This window comes from Pungitius pungitius, chromosome 17, assembly GCF_949316345.1.
Source record: "Pungitius pungitius chromosome 17, fPunPun2.1, whole genome shotgun sequence".
NCBI lineage: Eukaryota > Metazoa > Chordata > Actinopteri > Perciformes > Gasterosteidae > Pungitius > Pungitius pungitius.
The window spans coordinates 334867-354417 of NC_084916.1; the positions used below are offsets into that span (position 1 = coordinate 334867).

Below are 19551 nucleotides of genomic sequence, written 5' to 3' on the forward strand. Positions count from 1 at the left end.
TCCTCAGAATCTGACAGAGGGATCCTATTGTCACAGAAAACTCTGAGCTTCTTTCATGAATGCCTGATGATGTTTTATCACGCTCTGGGCATCATGTTCACATTTCTCTGCATGTGCAAAAAAGGATTAAAAAGAAATAAAGAAGAAGAAGAAAAAAAACACCTCACTTCAGAATACTTGTCAGTTAAAGGAGCGATTCTCTCTCTCTCCCCCTCTTCAAGATCTTAGACTTTTACTAAAGTCCCCTTCTCTCTGTTATCATTCCACCAGAGGCTCCCAAAAGGAGCTTTGATATTGAAAGCAGGCTTGGCTTGAAAGGCGAGGGTTTAGGGGAATGTAAATGCTGGGGGTCTTTTTAAAGGAAAAGATCTTGGAGTTAACGAACACCTCACGCTCTGCCACTTTCTGCTCCGCCAACTGTTTTTTTCATCAATGTCTTTTATGCATTTGTATGGATTTGGGTCAATTGAAGTTGATGAAATATTCTGACATATGCAAAGTAAAAAAACAATTTAAAAAAAGCAGATGTAGAGCGCTTTTATCTTTAATGTTAAACCATCATTCGGAATTATTTTTTTGCCTGGGGCATTTTATCGTACACAAGTGTGTCGTCTTGGGCGGGATATAGAAGTTTAGTATGTTAAATAAGGGATTGTGGTATGTTCTCTTACTGTTGTTAAAGCAGAAACCTTTTTCAAGATGTCCTCGTCCTCTCCACACAGGCAGGCGGCCCCCGTCGTGGTCGGGGTGTCGTCTCTGGTCAGATTGACGTAGCTGTAGTCAGGGTCTAATGTACTTGTCAGCCTGTATAGACCTCGCACATCCGCCATGGCGCCCTGCTGTCAATCCCACAGCCAGCGTCTGCTGTAGCTAGGAGACAGCGCCCTGTGGTTGTCCCCCGTTCCTCCCCCCCTCTCTCTCTCTCTCTCTCTCTCCCCCCCCCCTCTCTCTCTCCCTCTCGTGCACCCTGCCAACACATCACGTTCTTCCCCCCTGCGGCTGATGTTGCTGCTCCAGCTCATCCACTGCTCCCCAGAACTGCTCCCTGCCTCTCTTACTCAAGACGAAGGGTAACCGCGGTAAGAAAGAACGTGTCAAAGATAAAAATAAAAAAACCTACTTTTCTTCCTCTCGTGTCCACGGCCTTCTTCAAAAAGCCCCGCTCCTCACTAATGAGCCCCCGGAGGGTTGCACCCAGCAATCGCTCTCTTCAGACGCCATTACGGCCAGCGTGTCTTCAAAGAGTTGGACGGAACATTGGCCATAAGCGGGGGGGCCGCTACCTGCCTGGGCAGCTTTAGACTGAGGCAGAGCCTGCCGTTTGCTAATGGGACCGAGCGGAGTAGACGTAGAGTCGTGGGAGCTGTGGAAGTTCACGTCCCCAAGTCTGGACTCCCGCTTTTGTCTTTGATGTTATATTATTATATTATAGGACGCGCTCGGAGTACTTTGTTAAGCAGTGTTTACTTTCTAAACTAAACTCTGCTTAATGTTTCCTCCCTGTTATCAGCCTGTGCCCTTTCAAGGTCACCGCTCCTGGTGCAGATAATTCCATGGCTAATTAAAAACTCGTCATCTCTGTGACTTTTTTTATCATGTATAGACTATAAACCGTGACGCTATGACGCTTCTGCTATTTAGCTCATATTCTCTGGATGTGCAGCTCTGAATGTCAAGTTAAGGCAGCCGGTCACCCATCAAGCAGGTTGGATTAATGCTGGGAGGCGAGGCGGAAGTCCCAGTGGTAGCTGTCTGTCCGCCAGCCCAGGGAGGTTTTTTCTTTCTGGGAAGGCTGATGGGGGTACGGGGGCTCGGGTACCCCGCTGTCACCCGCTCGCCTCTCGCTGCATCTGGCAGGTGTGGGAACCCGCGGGAGCGCTGGCTGCACTCGTCTGGCCCGACAGCGCCGCGGGAGCTGTCAGTCCGCCCGGCTACATCGCTGCTCTTTCCACATTGACAGCGCGGATGTGGACCTTAAAGTCAAACCACACATACAACGCCGCTTCCTCCTCATACAGCAATCGCAGCACGTGTTTAATTTCACTTGATATTAGTCCATGAAAGTGAGACTTTTATTTGCTGTAATTGGCAATAACACCGGCTTGTATGGGTGACGTGTGCGTCAAAGGGTTAATTAAATACGTTGTATAATGATGCTCTATGTACCAGATGAAATGACTTAAAAGAAACCACAAAATAATCTAGCAATCCAATTCCACACATCTGTTGACCAATAAGCATCGTTGCTTTTTACTATTCATCGCAGATATCTGACAACTTATTCAACACTAAATGAATTTGTGCAATAGACGGCGCCAGTCCCAAACGGGTTTAATGTATGAACCACATTACAAAGAAGCTACAGCACAATTACTGCTGAATAATCTTGTGCACATCCTTTGTTCTTTGAGCTGCTCTGCCGTCACCTGCCACTGTGAAGCGTTCATTTCTGCATCTGTGTAATGTTCGCTTTGTGCTTAGTGCCAATAGGTTTGTAGGTATTTGGTCAACTTTGGACAAATTACAATGTCGTCCAGATAATGGCGCTAGATGGAAGGTAAAAGGATCCCAGAGGTTCCTACAATTCATCCTCAGTGCAAAATAGCATGATAATCCATCAAATGGTTCTCCCACCCATCTCGTTCAAAAACCTAAACTGTCGAACGGTCGTAGTGGCACTAGAAGAAAAGTCAGGGAATAACTATATTTTGGATAATTCATCACCTGGGAATCATCTGTACTGAAGGACATAGCGATCCATACAGTAGTGGTTGAGATATTTCAGTGTGGACCAAAGTGCACTAAATGACACTGTAATCCATAAAGCTAAATACTATACAAAATAAAAAAACAGCACCTCGACATTAAATGGAAATACTTCATAGTCCTGCACAGAGTGATGTACGTAGTGCGTCACTGTGGCTGATCAGAGACCAGCAGACAGATATTTAACGTTATCTCTCTCTCTCTTTCTCTCTCTATTGGTGTATTTTTTTAAATAAATCCAAACTACAACAGTGCCAGATTGACACTGGCCTTTGCTCCGTTGGCCAGAGAAGTCATCAGCGGTGCCCATCTCCAATCTGTCTTCTGCCCTTTAACCCAGCTCGCTGAGCCAAAACAGACCTTTTTTAACAACAGTTTGTATACCACCCGCCGTCCTGAAGAGGCAATTTCCTCTGCTGCTCAAGTGGCAGTTGTCTTTTGCCTCCTTGTTCAATTAGAGGGGAGAGGGCGGAAGGAGAGCTGGAGGGCTGCAGTAATAATTCTGGTCAAAATAAAAGCTTTTTGCGGAGACATCATGTCATCCATCTCCCAGTAAATGATACATCTTCCTCTTACAGCGGTCTGAATGACCTTGTTTGTGCGGCCCTGTTAGGAGGAGACTGTGGGAGGGAGTCTGGAAATGAGGCTGGTCATTGTCTGGAGACGCAGGCGGAGAGATACAGGCAATGACTGAGGGAGAGAGAGAGAGAGAGGCCTCGTCTTCGACCTGCTGCACTCATCGGGGGGGCACGGCGGCACCTTGCATCTGATTAGCCAGACACTCATTAGACCTGACCTTGGATCACAACATCACAAAACCGCATTTGGATTTAAGAGGAAAAGAAGCCGTGTTATTGCGTGCGAGGGCAGTGGCATCCGCCCGTAAACATTATCTCAGAGAAATGAAGTTTGAGTTGGAAGCAAGATTAATATGGAGCAAAGAGAGCGTGCCTGCGAAAAAAAGCGGCAGCCTAGTGGAATTTAATGAGTTTTGTGCGTCGGCTGGGGAGCCCCCCCGCACCACGCTAATTACGCTGTGTAACGAACTGAGATGTGGGAGCGTCGCAGGAAGACAAAGGCTGCGAGCTGTCCGGCAGCACGGACCAACAGAACCATCCAACCCGCCGTTAGGGGCAATGAGACGGAGAGCGTGAACCTGACCGACAGGCCCCTCTGCTCGGCCCGCCCGGCGCGGGGGCCAGAACTCTGGGGCAGAACTCTGGGGCAGAACCAAGTTGTTGCAGAGACGGCGGGATCGTGAGGCTAATTTGATCCACCTCCTTCTTTAACGAGATAAGCAACGACCACGTCCACACACCCTCCCACACTCAGAGGCAACACTGCCCCCTTTTGACAAGGAGTCCCAAGTCCCAGCTTGTGTGTGTGTGTGTGTGTGTGTGTGTGTGTGTGTGTGTGTGTCTTTCCTTCATTAAGCTGCCGGTGCCTGCAGGGAATCTAATACGCTTCCCACGCCACGGCACACAAACAGCAAACAATCAGGCTGACTTTCAACTGTGACTTTCAGCAGAATGAAACCAGCCCAGCGTCCTGCTCTACAACCCCCCCCCCCCTCTCTCTCTCTCTCGCCCTCTCTCTCTCTCTTTCATCTCTCTCTCTCTTACATTCCCTTTCAACTTGGATGGAGAATTTGCTTCTGGCACAGTTTAATGAAACTTGCCCTCTCACAGATGGATTCTAACCTTTAATATTCCGGCCCCTATTGTGTATCCAACTTTCATCATGCGACGTGTACCTCCCCCACCCCGTGGCTCCAATCCCCCCCCATCACATGTTTGTGTGTTGCTCTTCCCAAAACCCAAGCTAGTGTTGGACGAGGGAGATTGGAGTGAAACTTTGGCTTATTGCTGTGTATAAATCACACTCCAGTCATTGGAATCACTTGCTGAACTGTGCCCTGGAGCGTTGCCTCGTTTGGCATCACACGAATCGAGCAGCGGCAGCGGCTTGGAGACTCCGCGAGGCCTCGTTATTTGTTAGCAAGCGAATGAGGGACGGGCGGACCTCGCGGACCTCGTCCTCCACCGGGCCTCAAATGGACTCCCTTCCAGCTGACTTTCCCGTGCGTGAAAGCCTCGGAGCCCCGTCTGCATTCCTTTCCCATCATCTGATTCCAATTACTCTAATTATAGCAGCCGGGAATGTCGAGTGAGGGGAGGGCGAGAGGGAGGCACGGAGTGCAGAGAGGGAGGAGAGGGTGACGTAGCAGGGAGAGCCCGGAGGTGCAACAACAACAACAGCAACTAACAACCAAAATCTGAGTCACGACAACAGCCGCAGAGATCCTGGTCCAACGAGGGTCGGGGGGGTGGTGGACACACATGGCCACGTAATCATGTGACACACAGTTAACGAGGTCGGGCAGATGGAAGGACGCGGGTCTTGTTAATCTGGTAAAAGGACATATGACAAATCCCTGCTGCCTGTGTGCCCCCGTAGCCCGTCTCTGGTACCAGAACACAATGATGTGTCTGGATCTGGACTCGCCTTCACAGGCGAGATGCTGGACTTGGTTTGGGAGGGTAAACGCGTTTTCCCTCCCCTCGAGTCTGATTCCCTCGGCGCCCTCATTGCCTCGACTCGACTCGACGGTTACCGCCCCCCCCTCTTTAATCTCCTCGAGCAGATGCAGCTCGTCACCCCACGTCTAGTCCCTGAGCGTTTCTGTAACACGTGTGTCTACACGCGCACACATGAGCCGCCATGGCGGGATGAAAGTGTTCTTTGACAGCTGTGGCATCAAACGGCGTGAACGCTCATTAGACGTTGTCCTGATAACTCGACGATGAGCCCAGGCTCTGCTAGTTTACCTTGGTGTGTTTATCGCTGCCGAGGCCGCTGGCTTTTCACAGACGACACAAACACAAATAACAGTAACGGGGGATACGACCAAAAGACGTCCTCTTGGACGCCGATGATTAATGTACCAAAAACCCTCAAGGACACATGCGGCAGTTAATTGTCTGGAGACATAAAGCAGGTGTGCAAATCCAAGGATCTGATTAGTTTAAAGTCACCTTGCAGGGGATTTTTCTCACTCTCTCGACCCGCGAGGACCTCTGGAGGAGGTGCGTTCGTTTCTCCCACCTTCCGTCATGTGGACACGAATGTCCCCGTCTCTGTTGCCAAGACCCACGACAGCCGTCTAGACTCGTCTGTGCGGTTTGGCTCACATTGTCTCTCATGCTTTCCTTTGTCCCGCCTCCTGTTGTCCTCATTTTGAGCTCACGCGTTGTTGCGATGCTCGGGATCAAAGTCAAAGGAGTCACGTGCTTGTACTGGAGAGGCGTTGTTCTCATAGTTGTCTGTAGCCGTATGATTCAAAGGTATTTATGGGATTCTTGAGTAGCCAACGCTGGCGCACCAAAGTATAATTAAAAGATATCAGAGGATTGGAGAACCCTGTGGATTTAGTCCTATATCATAAGAGCCCACGAACCTCAAAAGCTCAAATTCATTTGGTGCAAAAAGAATACAAAAGGCTTCAAGATGTGTGTGACTGTGGAATGCAGCTCTCCCATTAGTCCGTTGTTGTTATTTTTTACTTGTTTGGTGCCCCCTTCACCCCCTTCACCCCCTTCGGACGCTTTCTGCACATTCCTCCCTCCATGACCTCACCAACATGGAGGCAAAAGACTGGCTGTGTTCTCTGTTCCTCCCCTCATTGTGTCCCTCTCCAGAAAGAGGATGCCGTGAGGAGAGCTCTCCAAGTTTTCATCATAAGATGGGAGTGATGAAGCCACTGAACTCGGTGGGACACCCAGGGTGGGTCGTTAGTCTGCTTCCGCTGTGTCATTAGTGTCCATAACAAACACATTAGCTCCCGCCGAACCAGCCCCCTCGCAGGCCATTTAGGGTGAGAATTAGACTGTAACAAGCAGCCGCCCCCTCTATATAGGTCATCCACTACTAATGACGTTCTCGCTGAAACACACACCCAGGGGAGCGGGCTTGGGTTCAGAAACTGACTCCTCTCTTTTTGATGGGTCAACAGAATCACTTAGCAGTGGGAAATAACCACCTATTTATTCCTGTTGTGGTGTAATGGCTGCAGGTTAGCAAAGATTAAGCTCTCATCACCCTTAGGGGGTTTTGGTAGTAGTCGCTGTATGGCTAAGAGGTATTTCCCTTTACTGATTCTCTAACAACCCCTACATTTTATGTATAAATAACAAAGTGAGCTGAGACATGCGTGTGTATTTGAATTTCGGTTGGTATCTATTCAACATGGAAGCAACATGAAGGCAACATGGAAGCAACATGGAAGCAACATGAAGGCAACATGGAAGCAACATGAAGGCAACATGGAAGCAACATGGAAGCAACATGAAGGCAACATGGAAGCAACATGAAAGCAACATGGAAGCAACATGAAGGCAACATGGAAGCAACATGGAAGCAACATGGAAGCAACATGAAGCAACATGGAAGCAACATGAAAGCAACATGGAAGCAACATGGAAGCAACATGGAAGCAACATGGAAGCAACATGAAGCAACATGAAGCAACATGAAAGCAACATGAAGGCAACATGGAAGCAACATGGAAGCAACATGAAGGCAACATGAAGGCAACATGAAAGCAACATGGAAGCAACATGGAAGCAACATGGAAGCAACATGGAAGCAACATGGAAGCAACATGAAAGCAACATGAAAGCAACATGAAAGCAACATGAAAGCAACATGGAAGCAACATGGAAGCAACATGAAGGCAACATGAAGGCAACATGGAAGCAACATGGAAGCAACATGGAAGCAACATGAAAGCAACATGGCAGAAGCACTTGGTCGAGATCCGCAGTCTACGGAGTGCACTTTGTGACACGTATTTACGATGATGAAAGATGAACAATAATACCAAAGTATGCAAAGTAGGAACTGAATGTCACCGACATAAATACTTTTTTTTATTTTTTTAAAGGAATAAAAGCTGAAACAGATGAAGATACTGAGCAGTCTGACTTTCTACCAAGTGGTTGATGGTCAAACAGATCTTGTCAACTCATTTACTTTTTTAACTTTGATAACCTAGACCTCTCATGTTTAAAATAATTCTCTCCTAACCGTATTGTATCAAGGCCACGGCATAATGATGGAAGTATTTATGTCCAGAATGTAAATGTGGGATTATTAACGAGGGCCCAGAGGCAGCCGTCAGCTCCCGTGTGCAGACATGTGTATGGTTTCAATAATGGATGCATTTTTTATTTTTTTGTCCTCATTATGCCACAATCATAAATACACATGTTAGACTGGTATGCTAAATATGATTTTATTGTATCCTAACTATTGTCATGTTAACACCATGTTAATTACCAGTATTGATGACCCCTGGGTGACCTCTGACGAGAGGACTCCAAGAACAAATTGGGTCGAAATATATGAAACACTCCAGATGTTGTTAAACCTTGTGCATCGGGAATAATGAGACATTAATGAGCATTTATTCTTTTCTGGTGAAAACAATTTAAGTGTGTGAGGAAACGCATTAAAACCCTTATTTTAGAAACAATAATCAGCTTCTACTATTTATTAGAAAACCGGAGGCATCGGGAGCCTGTTTTATGACAGAAAAGGAGCTAATTCTCCACATCCGTTTTATAATTGAAAATCATTGCATCACTTCCACCACTGAACCCGACTGATGTCACATAAATGTGGATTTGTTGAGTGGCTTTCCGCGCACAACACCTTCCATTATTACTTTTGTTATTGCTGTCGCTGTTTCCCATTGAGAAATAATTCTTTAATATATATTTCAATATTTCCCGGCTCTCGCCTGCGCCGTGTTGCCGTTCCTCTGCTGCAGTTAGACACACAACACTCACAGCGCACAACGTAGGTTCTGGTGGCAGCCTTAGCCCCCCCCCCCTCGTGAGGCACATTAAGGAATAGCAAACGAGCCCATGAGCAGGGTGGGTGATGCAGGGCGTGTGTTTGTTTCTCTGCACTGGATTCATGAGTGGGAATTGCATTTGTGCCTCCATCTGGAGCAGCTGACAAAGAGACTGTCGCGCTCCTGCTTTGTGTGTGACGCGTGTAGCGCCGCCCTAAAGGACCCGCACGGCCTCGCCTGCCACCGCCACACTGAGGAAACCATCTTGTGAAGCTCTTTTCCCCCCCCCCCCTCCCCCTTCACGTGTGACCATTTTAACGCCGCGGCGGTGAAACACCTGGCGAGGGCGGCGTGCACGGGACAGCATGTTGGAGGCATGTGGGCTTTTTAGGAGTGTGAAGGCCCAATGTGTTGATGGGACAAGCTTTCTCTTGATTGAATGTGGTCGATTCCTCACAGTGACGCTTAGGGCCAAACCTTTTTGTCTTTTAGATTTGATCACATTTGTGTTTTAACTTTCCAAAGATCCGCCTCACATTCTGTACCTGAACATATATCTAGTTTTCTTTCTCCCAAATCTTTTATATTTTCCCAGTTTCCACGCACCCTTCTTCACTTAAAATGGAGTTTGCTTTTTGTTTTGAGCAGTTGAACTGAGCACACGTTTAACTGGATATTTGGAGAATGAAAAAGGCAACTTCTCCTCATCCAGTCCCTGACATGAATGACACTGCTGGCTGTGAAGTGGACATTCACCACATGGGCTGAACACCTCCATAAAGTCAACGCGCCCCACAGAAGGAGCCGATGGCTGGCTCTGGTTTGTCGGGTGATCAAACCTCCTTTTGGCAGACTTCCCCCTGAAGGACAGGTACAGGATCTCGTATGTTGAGCTGTGTCTCTGCTCAAAGTGAATCGTGTCTTCTCGGCTCTGTGGCCGACGTGGAAGGAGGGACATTTGTGTGGTAATGAAAGAGTTGAAGGAGTTTACTCTGTCAACAGAGAAACCTCCCAAACAGGCCAGAGAGAGAGAGAGTGCAGAGCTCCTGTGCTGAGGGGGACGTGATTGGTAATTTATAGATGCAGATTCACGGGGTCAATAGTGGAAATTAAACAGCTCGCTTCATTCCTTTAAAAACCCTGTCCTGCCGTGGAAAACCATCCCCCGCACCCCCCCCCCCCTCCCCACGATGTCAGGCAGGAGGAATTCAATCTCAGAATTGATATCATGAAAGATGCATAAGACGGAAAAATGCATTTACCCGGGCAGCAACACAATGAGCTGTTGTTGCAAACGCCTTAATGGAAAAATATGAAGGTTACGCTGATGAAAATGTGTTATGAAACCGGCGAGACGTTTGTGGATGTTGTCTGCTTGTGAGCCCAGGGAGGACATAACCACAGCTCAACATGAGGACGGTTTTTATTTTTAATTCCTCTGCTAAGGCGGGAGGAGTCTCTGCATGCGTCACCTGCACTATGCATGTATGAGTTTTGTCTCCTTTAGATGCAGCACAAGGCCGTCAGGCCCTTCTTTCGTGTTAATAATGAATTTTTGATATGAGCTCCACATGAAATTTTAATCTCTGGAATATTAGCTCACCGAGGGAAAGACAAAATCAAATCAGAGGGTCGTGATTAAGCGGTTGAAGCGCATATCGACCCATTTAAATTCACATTAACATGGCATCAAAATGTATGAGCTGTGACACTGATGGCAGACATCATTTAGTGGTGTTAAGTCTGTTTTGCAAAGGTAGGATCCCTCTTTACACCTGTAATAGGTGGAAAATTACACACAATAAGGCAAATGATGCTCAGGAATATTAACGGATGGTTGGTTTTCTTTTTTTCTTCTAAAATAGAAGTGCGCGTAAGTGGTGTACTTGATGAGCTTTTAGCTCATTACGATGAACATGGACACTTTAATCAATTGATTGTGAGTCCACAATTCTGGTGCTTTTAAACTCGGCAAAAAACCAAACGTATTATAGTCAGCCCCCCCCCCCCTCCACAGAAAATAACCCTTTAGATCTCACACCATACCAAAATGCATTACCAATGGTTTGACCTTGAATGTCCTGCTCCACTGTAGTCAAATCGTGTTCATTCCAAGCACCGGTTTGGTGCCCAATGAGGCTGAAGACTCCACCAGCGACGGGGAGTTAAGTTACTAAAACAAAGCCCCACCACTGTGTGAGCAAACTCTGAGCCTCAATAATGTATCACCCACTTTTGTTCCTTACACAGCATCTATCATCTGAGCATAATACAGAGCTGCCAGAAAGCCGTTTGCCATGAGCCGTAATAAGACAAAGATTGACTGTGTGTGTGTGTGTGTGTGTGTGTGTGTGTGTGTGTGTGCATATCGCATGCGTGTGTGTGCGTGTGATTGTAGGAGGCGCAGGGCAGTGCAACAAGGGTGTGCGCAATAATGCGAGCGTACGAGTGGAGGTCTTAGAACCCACCTAAACACCGCAGTGCCTCTGGGCCGCTAGGACGCACTTAGTTGTCATTGGCTTGGATCGCACTCATGGGAAGAATAATGTGACGCATTAGGCTCTGCAGCTACGTATGGTAATTCCTTACATTTTGATTTAGTCAGGTAACAATGTATTGCAGCCAAACTACGTGAGCAAGGTGAACCTCTGATCCTAACCCTGCTGAGATGCATGTTCTGCTATTTCTATCTTGTGAAATAATAGTAATAATGATAATAAATTGTGGACTAACTTTAAAATGGTACCGAGAGGTTACTTAATGAACACATGGTGAGTGGATGATCTTGTTGAGCATCATTATGTAAATAAATGAAACAATGAATCAGTTTAGTAGCTCACAGTGAGGATGATGATCAGGAAATAGGAATAGCTTGTGAAATCAGGATCATTTTCTCACATTTCTCTCAGGGCTTCCTTCCTCCTTTCTAAATCCAATGAATTAGAATTAGCCCAAATATCTAATCTGGGGTTTTCTCTGTGCTCTACAACCCGACCCATCTTCTCACGTCCTCTGCAGTATATTCTCTCGTACATGTTGTGATACTTACTTGTAATGTGTGTCACATTCAAACAGGAACTTCCTCTCCAATCCCTACGGCGTGTGTACCAAAGTGATTAGAGCAACGGCAGAAAGTCATTGATGAGAGGAAATAAGACTCAAATCCCAGACAACCATATGCCTACAAGGAAGTCTTCATTCTGAATCTTTAACCCCCCCGATACCCGTTTACAGCGGCACCACTCAGGCAACCTTTGAACAACGCTGATTTGGGCTGTTTATTCAGATGTAACACAGTAATTGGATTGAAAATGGCGGCCCTGGGTGATGGCACCAATCCTTCGCCTCCCGGGACTTTGTTTTCTGACAGAAGTTCTGAATCGGTACCGTGGGGGGAAGGAGAAGGCCCCCCCGACTAATACAGGATTGATGAAAAAAAAACAGTTCTTTTGGTGCAGCAACTTCACAAATGTAATTCCGCTGCTAAACTCGAGCGCGCTCTCTACAATGGAGCCTCCTGCAACTCGCCTCTGTGTCTCCTACGGGCGGCGTCCGTGGACGGAGGCGGGGCTACGATGAGGAGGCGCTCGAGGGGAAAGTGGCTCGCAGGCTGACAGGGTGGCAGCGCGCTGAAGGGTCACTCGGGTCGTCCTGCCATCCGCTCATCGGCAGCAGGACTTGACGCCGAAGCACTCATCAAAGGGCGCCGATGCTGCCCCGCCCGACCACGCCAGCTGCTGTCCCTCCGGCTGTTAGAATGACTCCTTTGTAGTTGATACCTTCTTTCTACCCGCCGGTCCGACTTCCAGCTCTCCGACCCCTCTTCTCCTTCCCTCTGCCTGTCTCCTGAATGCTTTTCGGCAGATTCAGGGTCCCGCAGCGAGATCTCAACGCGGATCCCTCAACTCATGAGCAAGAGGCGCAGGTTTCTGTCTGCTGACCTAATCCCGCCCCTTCAGTTTAGGGTTAGTCACATGACTGGGCAGAGTGGCACACCGAAAGGAAGCGGATGGCATACGCTCTACTTAAGCACACGCGCCCTCGCAGGGAGGCGCTGAGAGCCAATAATGCAATGGAGCTGGGCGGGAGGTCGCTCCAGGAATGAAAAGTGTTGATGGCGTAAGAGAAAGTGAGATCAGAGGTGTGAGAGGGGGAGGAAGCAAAGACAGAGCGGGGTACGGTATGTGACCCGAGGAAAGCTCCGAGCCGCAGCGTGGCGTTCGATGCGGTCAGGAGGACACAGTGGTAGTACGGTTTAGCAGATACAGATGGACACTTTAGGCGTCCTCTTCTCCCTGCAGCGCTGACGAAGGCTCCCTTTAACTCCTCGTATCCGCCTCGTTCTCTTTCCTAACTTTTCACCTTTTGCACCGTGATCTTTTACTCCCATTTTCCTCTTTTTGAATTTTTTGTTGCCTAACCCAGATCACGCCACCTTTTTATTATTTATTTATTCTTCCTCCTTTCTGCTAATGCCCCCCCCCCCCTTCTCCCCTGTAGCACAGTAATGTTCTCAGAAATTACAGTGAGGTAAACAGAGCAGGGTGTCGAAATGAAACAGCTACCGGGCTGTCAGCTCTGGCGAGTTGGCCATCCGTCAGCGCGAAATGACACGTCCCCCCCCCCATCGCACGCCCCCACCCCTCCTCCTCCTCCTCTGTCCACACACACAGTTGGGTTTCCTGTCCTCCTTGTGGCAAGGTGAAGGAATTATGCTCATGAAAGACGCTGTGCAGCCTGGAGCCTTTCCATTAGCCTTCTACCTTAGACACACACACACACACACACAGCAAAGAAAGACACAGTCAAGGCATTGCACTGTATAGATTTGATGGAACAAACCCACACACGCAATTATACTGAGATGGAATATGTACACACACACACCTACACAAACCTTAATTACCGCTTTGTTCACAGCCTGACAGCGGAGCGTGTGCCATGGTTGACATTAAAGGAAATTAAACCTCCTCGTGGAGCGGGGCGGCCCATCTCACCTCCCGTCAGAATGCTCCCGTTTCCACTCCCCCACCTTAACCTTCTCATCTGGGTATTTAGGGCTTTGCGGCGCGGAACGCCATCAGAGAGGGAACTCAGCGCGAAGATGAGGCCCCCCCCCCCGATAATCCCAGAGAAAACGCAGCCTTCTCCCATTGGCCCACGCACACAGGTGCCTCTTAGGGTCCTGTCGCACTTCTCCCACACGCATGTGTACCGCCACATGCGTGTGGGAGAAGCGGCTCTCGCGTGGTTGGCTTAACCTGGTGCTGGTGAACTCTTTGATGCCGTAATCCCGAAAAGCGTTGCATCGCGCATCCGCCGCACTCGGCGTTAAGCACATCCGCACGACTTCACACACCGAGGGGACCTGGAGAGAGACACGTGAACAGGGTTTTTATTCAGGCCGATTTAATTAAGCCTCATTCAATGCCAGATCCTCTGTTATTCAGACTCTTGTGAGATCTTTCTGCCGCCGTAAATGTGACGAAGCTCCAGAGGAGAGCCGTAAGCGCCAAAGTTGGGTAATTGAGTTCCTTGTTTAAAGGAGAAAGAGCTGCGGTTTTCAGGCGTCGGCTTTCCCCCACAGGCTTTAATCAGATCCAACATGTCCTCTCAGATAAGACAGCTAATTAATCAGGGGAGGGACCCGTCTTCTCCTCTGACAGATGGAGAGATGGTGGCTGGTGGAGGCTCCTCCTCCTCCTTCCCCTCTTCCTCCGTCGTCAGCGAGGAGCAAAATGAGACGGAGGGAGACGCTGTCGCCCCTGGCGACGCACACGGAGTCTGTGAAGGTTCTCAAAGAGCGCGTCTTCATGCAGGCGGCTTTTGAAGCATCTCCACCACCCCGACTGAGAAGAACACTGTTGACAGTACTGCATCTGCGTGTGAGGAACGATCGCTGAAGATCTGTGTTTCTGATCTTTTTAAAGGCGTTTATTTGACGCTGAATCAACTAAAATCAAAGTACTGCTAAGCAAGTATCCACGTGGATTAAAACTAATTAGAAAAACTATAGTTATGTGGATACTGCAAATTATTATGTTTGGGCAAAAGTCAGTCTTCAACTCGACTGTACTCACCGTAACATCTTTAGGAAGACATTGTGTTATGTAGAACTCTTTAATGGGTAGTGGGCCCACGCAGGGCCCAGGCGCTTTCAGTGTTTTACATATTAAGATGGCAAAGATGCATGTGTTTGCGTATCGCTAAATGAGACTTTGATTGTACCGCACAAGTTGTGCGTGGGAATGCGAGAAAGAATCTCTGTGCACCACGGGCAGATAAATGGTGTACAAATAATGTTGTGTGGGAAGTATTCCTTTAAGATTTAGAGACTACTGTCAGATCCACTTTTTAATATGGAGCCCAACTATTACATAGATATTGCCTTTCCAAATGGCGATGTTCCTTTCAAAGCCCCCCCCCCCCCCCCCCTGCTGTTCACATTATTGATGTAAACTGGATTAACATTCAGGCTCAGAGCGCATTGTATTCTTTTCATTGATTTCATTAAATAAATACGTTTGGAGTGCAGTTCACAAAGGCAGCCTGCGGTCACCCATTCACGATCATTAATCATCTTTAAGTTGAATACTTCCTTTTGACTGACACTGATGAATTCATGAATAGAGGATGCAAGATGAGCAAATCCCCGTGAAAGGAAGTGGACGTCGATCCATTTAAAGCGTTCACTCATCCTGTTTCGCTAGTCACCAACAACAGCATGAATGCCTTCTTGTAATATTGCTTCGTACCAACGTAACCTTTAAAAACCGGGCCGCCTGCTGCTGGATGAAAAGTTTGGAGACTCGGATGTTGGATAAAAACGGAAAGGAATGAGACGTGGTCTTACTCCGTGGATGGATTGATTGCAACTTGGTGTGTTAGAAACGTGCCGACGTGCACACAGCACCCTAAAGAAAGACCATTGGAGATACGCATGACATACTGCCGTTTCATGGGACTTTAGGCTGCACTGCAGCATTGATGGATGGACAGATGGTTGACTTTCGTGGCGGCTCCTTGACACAGTGACTGACTGACTGGTGGGACTGCGGCTGTTGTTTCCAGCTGTTCCAGCACGCTGGGCCCACCTCAGGCTCCATCCACCGCCAGCTGTGCAGCGTCACCCAGCCAGCGGCCCCTGGGCACACTACACAGCTTTTCACTCTCTATTCCTGGTTCAACATGAATGTACAGAGAAGAGAGTGTTCCAACACGCTGGACGGTCTGAGCAGCTGTCCTAGTTTATGTGAGAAGTCTGCGTAAGAAGGACGTAGCCCCCCCCCCATTGGAATGTGTTTTGATAGACGATGTGGGCCCAGTGAAGTGAGCCAATAAGGTTCCACGGCACGATCGAAACAGTTGGGCATTTTGTGCATTCTTTCCTGATTCTTACACTTGTTGGTGATACATTATTTCTCATTTTTTCCTCTCCCCCACCCCCTCCTTTCCTCTATCTGTCCTCCCCTACTATTCTCACTCCTGGCCCTCCAGCAACAGGAGCAGGACCCCACCAACCTGTACATCTCCAACCTGCCGGTGTCCATGGACGAGCAGGAGCTGGAGAACATGCTGAAGCCTCTGGGTCACGTCATCTCCACGAGGATACTGAGGGATGCCAACGGGGTCAGCAGAGGGGTCGGCTTCGCCAGGTACAGGCCGTGATGCTCTGGGAGCTTTTAGAGTCAATCTTCCCAAACATATTTGTAGTGGTGTTGTGGTTCTCTGTGGATGCTGCAGCGTTAATAATAAATCATTTGCAAATGGATTAGACCCACGGTAGTTGTGCAAACACTCTCACAAGTGCACAGACCCAAGTCTAAGAATGGATCCGAATACGTAAACATGCACGGGCATAAAGGCACACACTTGTGCTTACTATGTGCATACACTCATTGCCTTTAAAAATAACCAATGAATCCTGCCTTCATGCAGTGGAAACTTTGAACGGTGATTTGTTTGACAGCGTGTCAGCGGATGAGTTTGTCTGTGCATCAAAGTGTGTTTGTTTCTGTGAATGACCACATGTGCCTAAAGGCCCTGAGAGATTAATGTGTTTACAAGAACCACACTGGGTTCTTTGGCCTGACCCTAAACAAAAACCCCTATGAGAGGTTCTGCCGAAGGCCCTTCTATGGTGTAATGGTTCCAGTCAGAGGTTTCTCTGTGGCTCTAACAAGAAGACATGCACTGGGTTGGTTTCATCTAAAACACACCCATGGGGGTTTTCCAGTTACCCCTTAATATGGCAATCATCTAGAGCCCACCCAGTGGGGTTCTGCTGAGAACCCATTTAGCTTTCGAGGGTTTCCGCTGTGATTTCCTTCAGTTACTGTTTTAAATCCCAACAGTTTTGTGTGGAGCTCTTACAGGGAAGGAGGCTTTTAACAGATCAAACCATTTCTTCCAAAAAGGGGTTTTCAAGAGCAAAGAGTTCTGCCTCAAGCCTTTTATTTAGATCCAAGCATTCAGTAGAACCCTAATGGATGCTTGGGCCAGTAAATTCTCACATACCTGCACTTAACCCCTTGTCCAGAGTAGCCAGGGCTGCTATATTTCCACCACCAACCCAAACACTGTGTGGTTTATTACTTTTTCTACTTAGAAAAGTTTCCACTTCAGCTTGTTAATCCCCCAAAGTCATAAACCGCTCTGTCCTTGTCCTCGGCAGCAGCCACCAGGCTTCCGTTCCCCTCCACACATCCCTCCCTTGTTTACCCAGAGGAGGCCACACAGCCGCCATCTTGGAGGGACTTTTCTTAATCACTTGCCCTGGCTGAACTCCTCTCCTATTCCCTGCTCTATTAGCGAGGTTTACAGCGGGACCAGCACCAACGCACACAAACTGGAGCCCGTGCACAGATACGCGTGCACGGAGACGATCCACCAACACGCACATTAGTGAGCGCACACAGAAAGGCAGGAAGCCTCCTGTGGACCGACAAGCAGAGCACAGCAACAACCTGCCACAGGCCACCTGTTCAAGCAGACCTCAGTGGGGGAACCGAGACATGATGGAAAAGGGAGTGCAAAAGAAGAACTAATCATAGAGGTTATTATACAGAGAGAGATAAGGTGATGGGAAGGAGAAGTCAGTGTGAGACGGTGATGGATTGAGGAATAGAAAGTCAAATGAGCAGGTGTGGGCGCCTGTAAAAGAAAAAAGAAACACTTTCCGTTATATGTGGTGAAGAAAAAACGAAAGAACAGCAGTACCGGAGGTATTATTGTGTAAGGACAGATTAGAAAAAGAAGCTAGAAAGCGATTCGGCACAAAAGAGATGAATGTGTCATATGAAGTGCTGAGCTCCGGTCCGTTGTGTCAACAGGCTGCTGAGGGCCACCGGGGGCTTTAGAGAGAGTAAACCCAGCTAAGTGTTTGTGGGCCGATCCATTACTGTTATCAGAGCCCATTACTCCGGGCCCGGCGCTAATCATTGCCGACAGCAGCACCTGATGCCATTAACCGGCAGCACACACAGAGAGGAGCCGCCCACCTGACTGAACGGCAGCCCCCCCCATGTTGGGCCCACAGTGTGGACGGCCGGTTTGTTGTCCCCCGTCGGGCCTCATTAGCGCCTCGTCTGCCCACCTGTTGTCCGTCTACCTATTAAAAGAGTGCCGGAGAGACGGCGTCGCGTAGGAGGCGAGCCCTGAGACGGAGGCCAGAGGGCGCCTGGGGGGGGGGGGCTGAGCACCAACGCGCAACGGGTCGAGAGAATCACTTGAGACTCCGGAGGGCGGGTGATGGGTTCAACGTGACTTTCTAAAGAAACTAACAGAACATGCCAATAATCTCCAGAGAGCGTTTTTCTTGTATCTATGTGAATGTGCTACATAAATGATGATTTGTCCCAGCACTCAGTGGAGTGTGTATCGTTGTAAACACAGAGGTTATAGCTCCTCTGAAGCCTCATAGAAGCGTTGTTGGTCTGTTTGTGTCACCGTGTTGTGTGTTTGTGAACATGGATCCGAACATGATTCTGTCCTCAAACAAAGAGTCAAATAAATAAACAGACAACAGGTTGTTACATAGTGTTTATTACATGGATTAAAACAATCGGACAATTAAATAAAGTAAGAAATAAAAGACTAAATATTTTCTCATGATTAAGTATAATAATACTTCAAAGTTTCTGGTCACTCACTAATACAACGTTTGAATACACTAATATTTCTATAATACATTATAATGTAAATCTAAGTTACCCTAGGGGATCATTAAATTGCTTAATTTAAAGGGATTTTTAAAATTAAAGATATGCAATCTTACATTATAGAATCATGTTTTACGGCAGCACGCTTAGTATTAGAATCACTTAATGCTTTATTCTAACGTATCTATAATGCATTGAAGGTATTTATGTAATGCATTATAGACGTGTCATAGAACGCCATCTGTGAAGAAATGGTCTCTACGTCTTCTCTGTCAGCAGAATAGTTTTCTACAAAGTGGAACTGAATAATAAACCTGCATGGTGCTGACATAATGTTCCATTCCCACTAACGGTGGAGCCAGTAGGTGGACGTATTACTCTTTTCTTTGATCAGACTATTCTAGTACTTTATTCTCGGCTGCTTGGTTTTGCACATTGGATTTGAAAGGACTCATTTGTTTAATTAAGTCAACAACTACATAATAAATGTAAACATTTCAGACCATACCCTGCCTTTATGTACCTTCTCTATTTAATCACATGATGAAGGGCAGTGCCTTTACTGATCTCATTTCTGTAATATATATATTTATATATATATATATATCATACATGCATTCTCAGTCTTACCAAACACAATGAGAGGGCTGAAGGGAAAGAAAAGAGATATGTGGGGGGGGGGGGGGCAGTGAGGGATGGATGATGCCAGGAAGTATGAAAGATTACTTATTCTAAAAAAAATAAAGAGTAGGGAAAGTAAAAGAGAGA

At 47.6% G+C, this 19551-nt stretch overlaps 1 protein-coding gene across 4 annotated transcripts in view; it reads left to right on the forward strand.

The window, feature by feature from the left end:
- The window catches only part of rbms3 (RNA binding motif, single stranded interacting protein), a 206999-nt gene that overhangs the window by 137262 nt on the left and 50186 nt on the right, over positions 1-19551 (forward strand). For all 4 annotated transcript variants that reach the window (XM_037473624.2, XM_062558354.1, XM_062558353.1 and 1 more), the window contains one exon: positions 16121-16278. In XM_037473624.2, coding sequence (XP_037329521.2) covers positions 16121-16278 — 158 coding nt within the window. The remainder of the gene's footprint in view (positions 1-16120; positions 16279-19551) is intronic.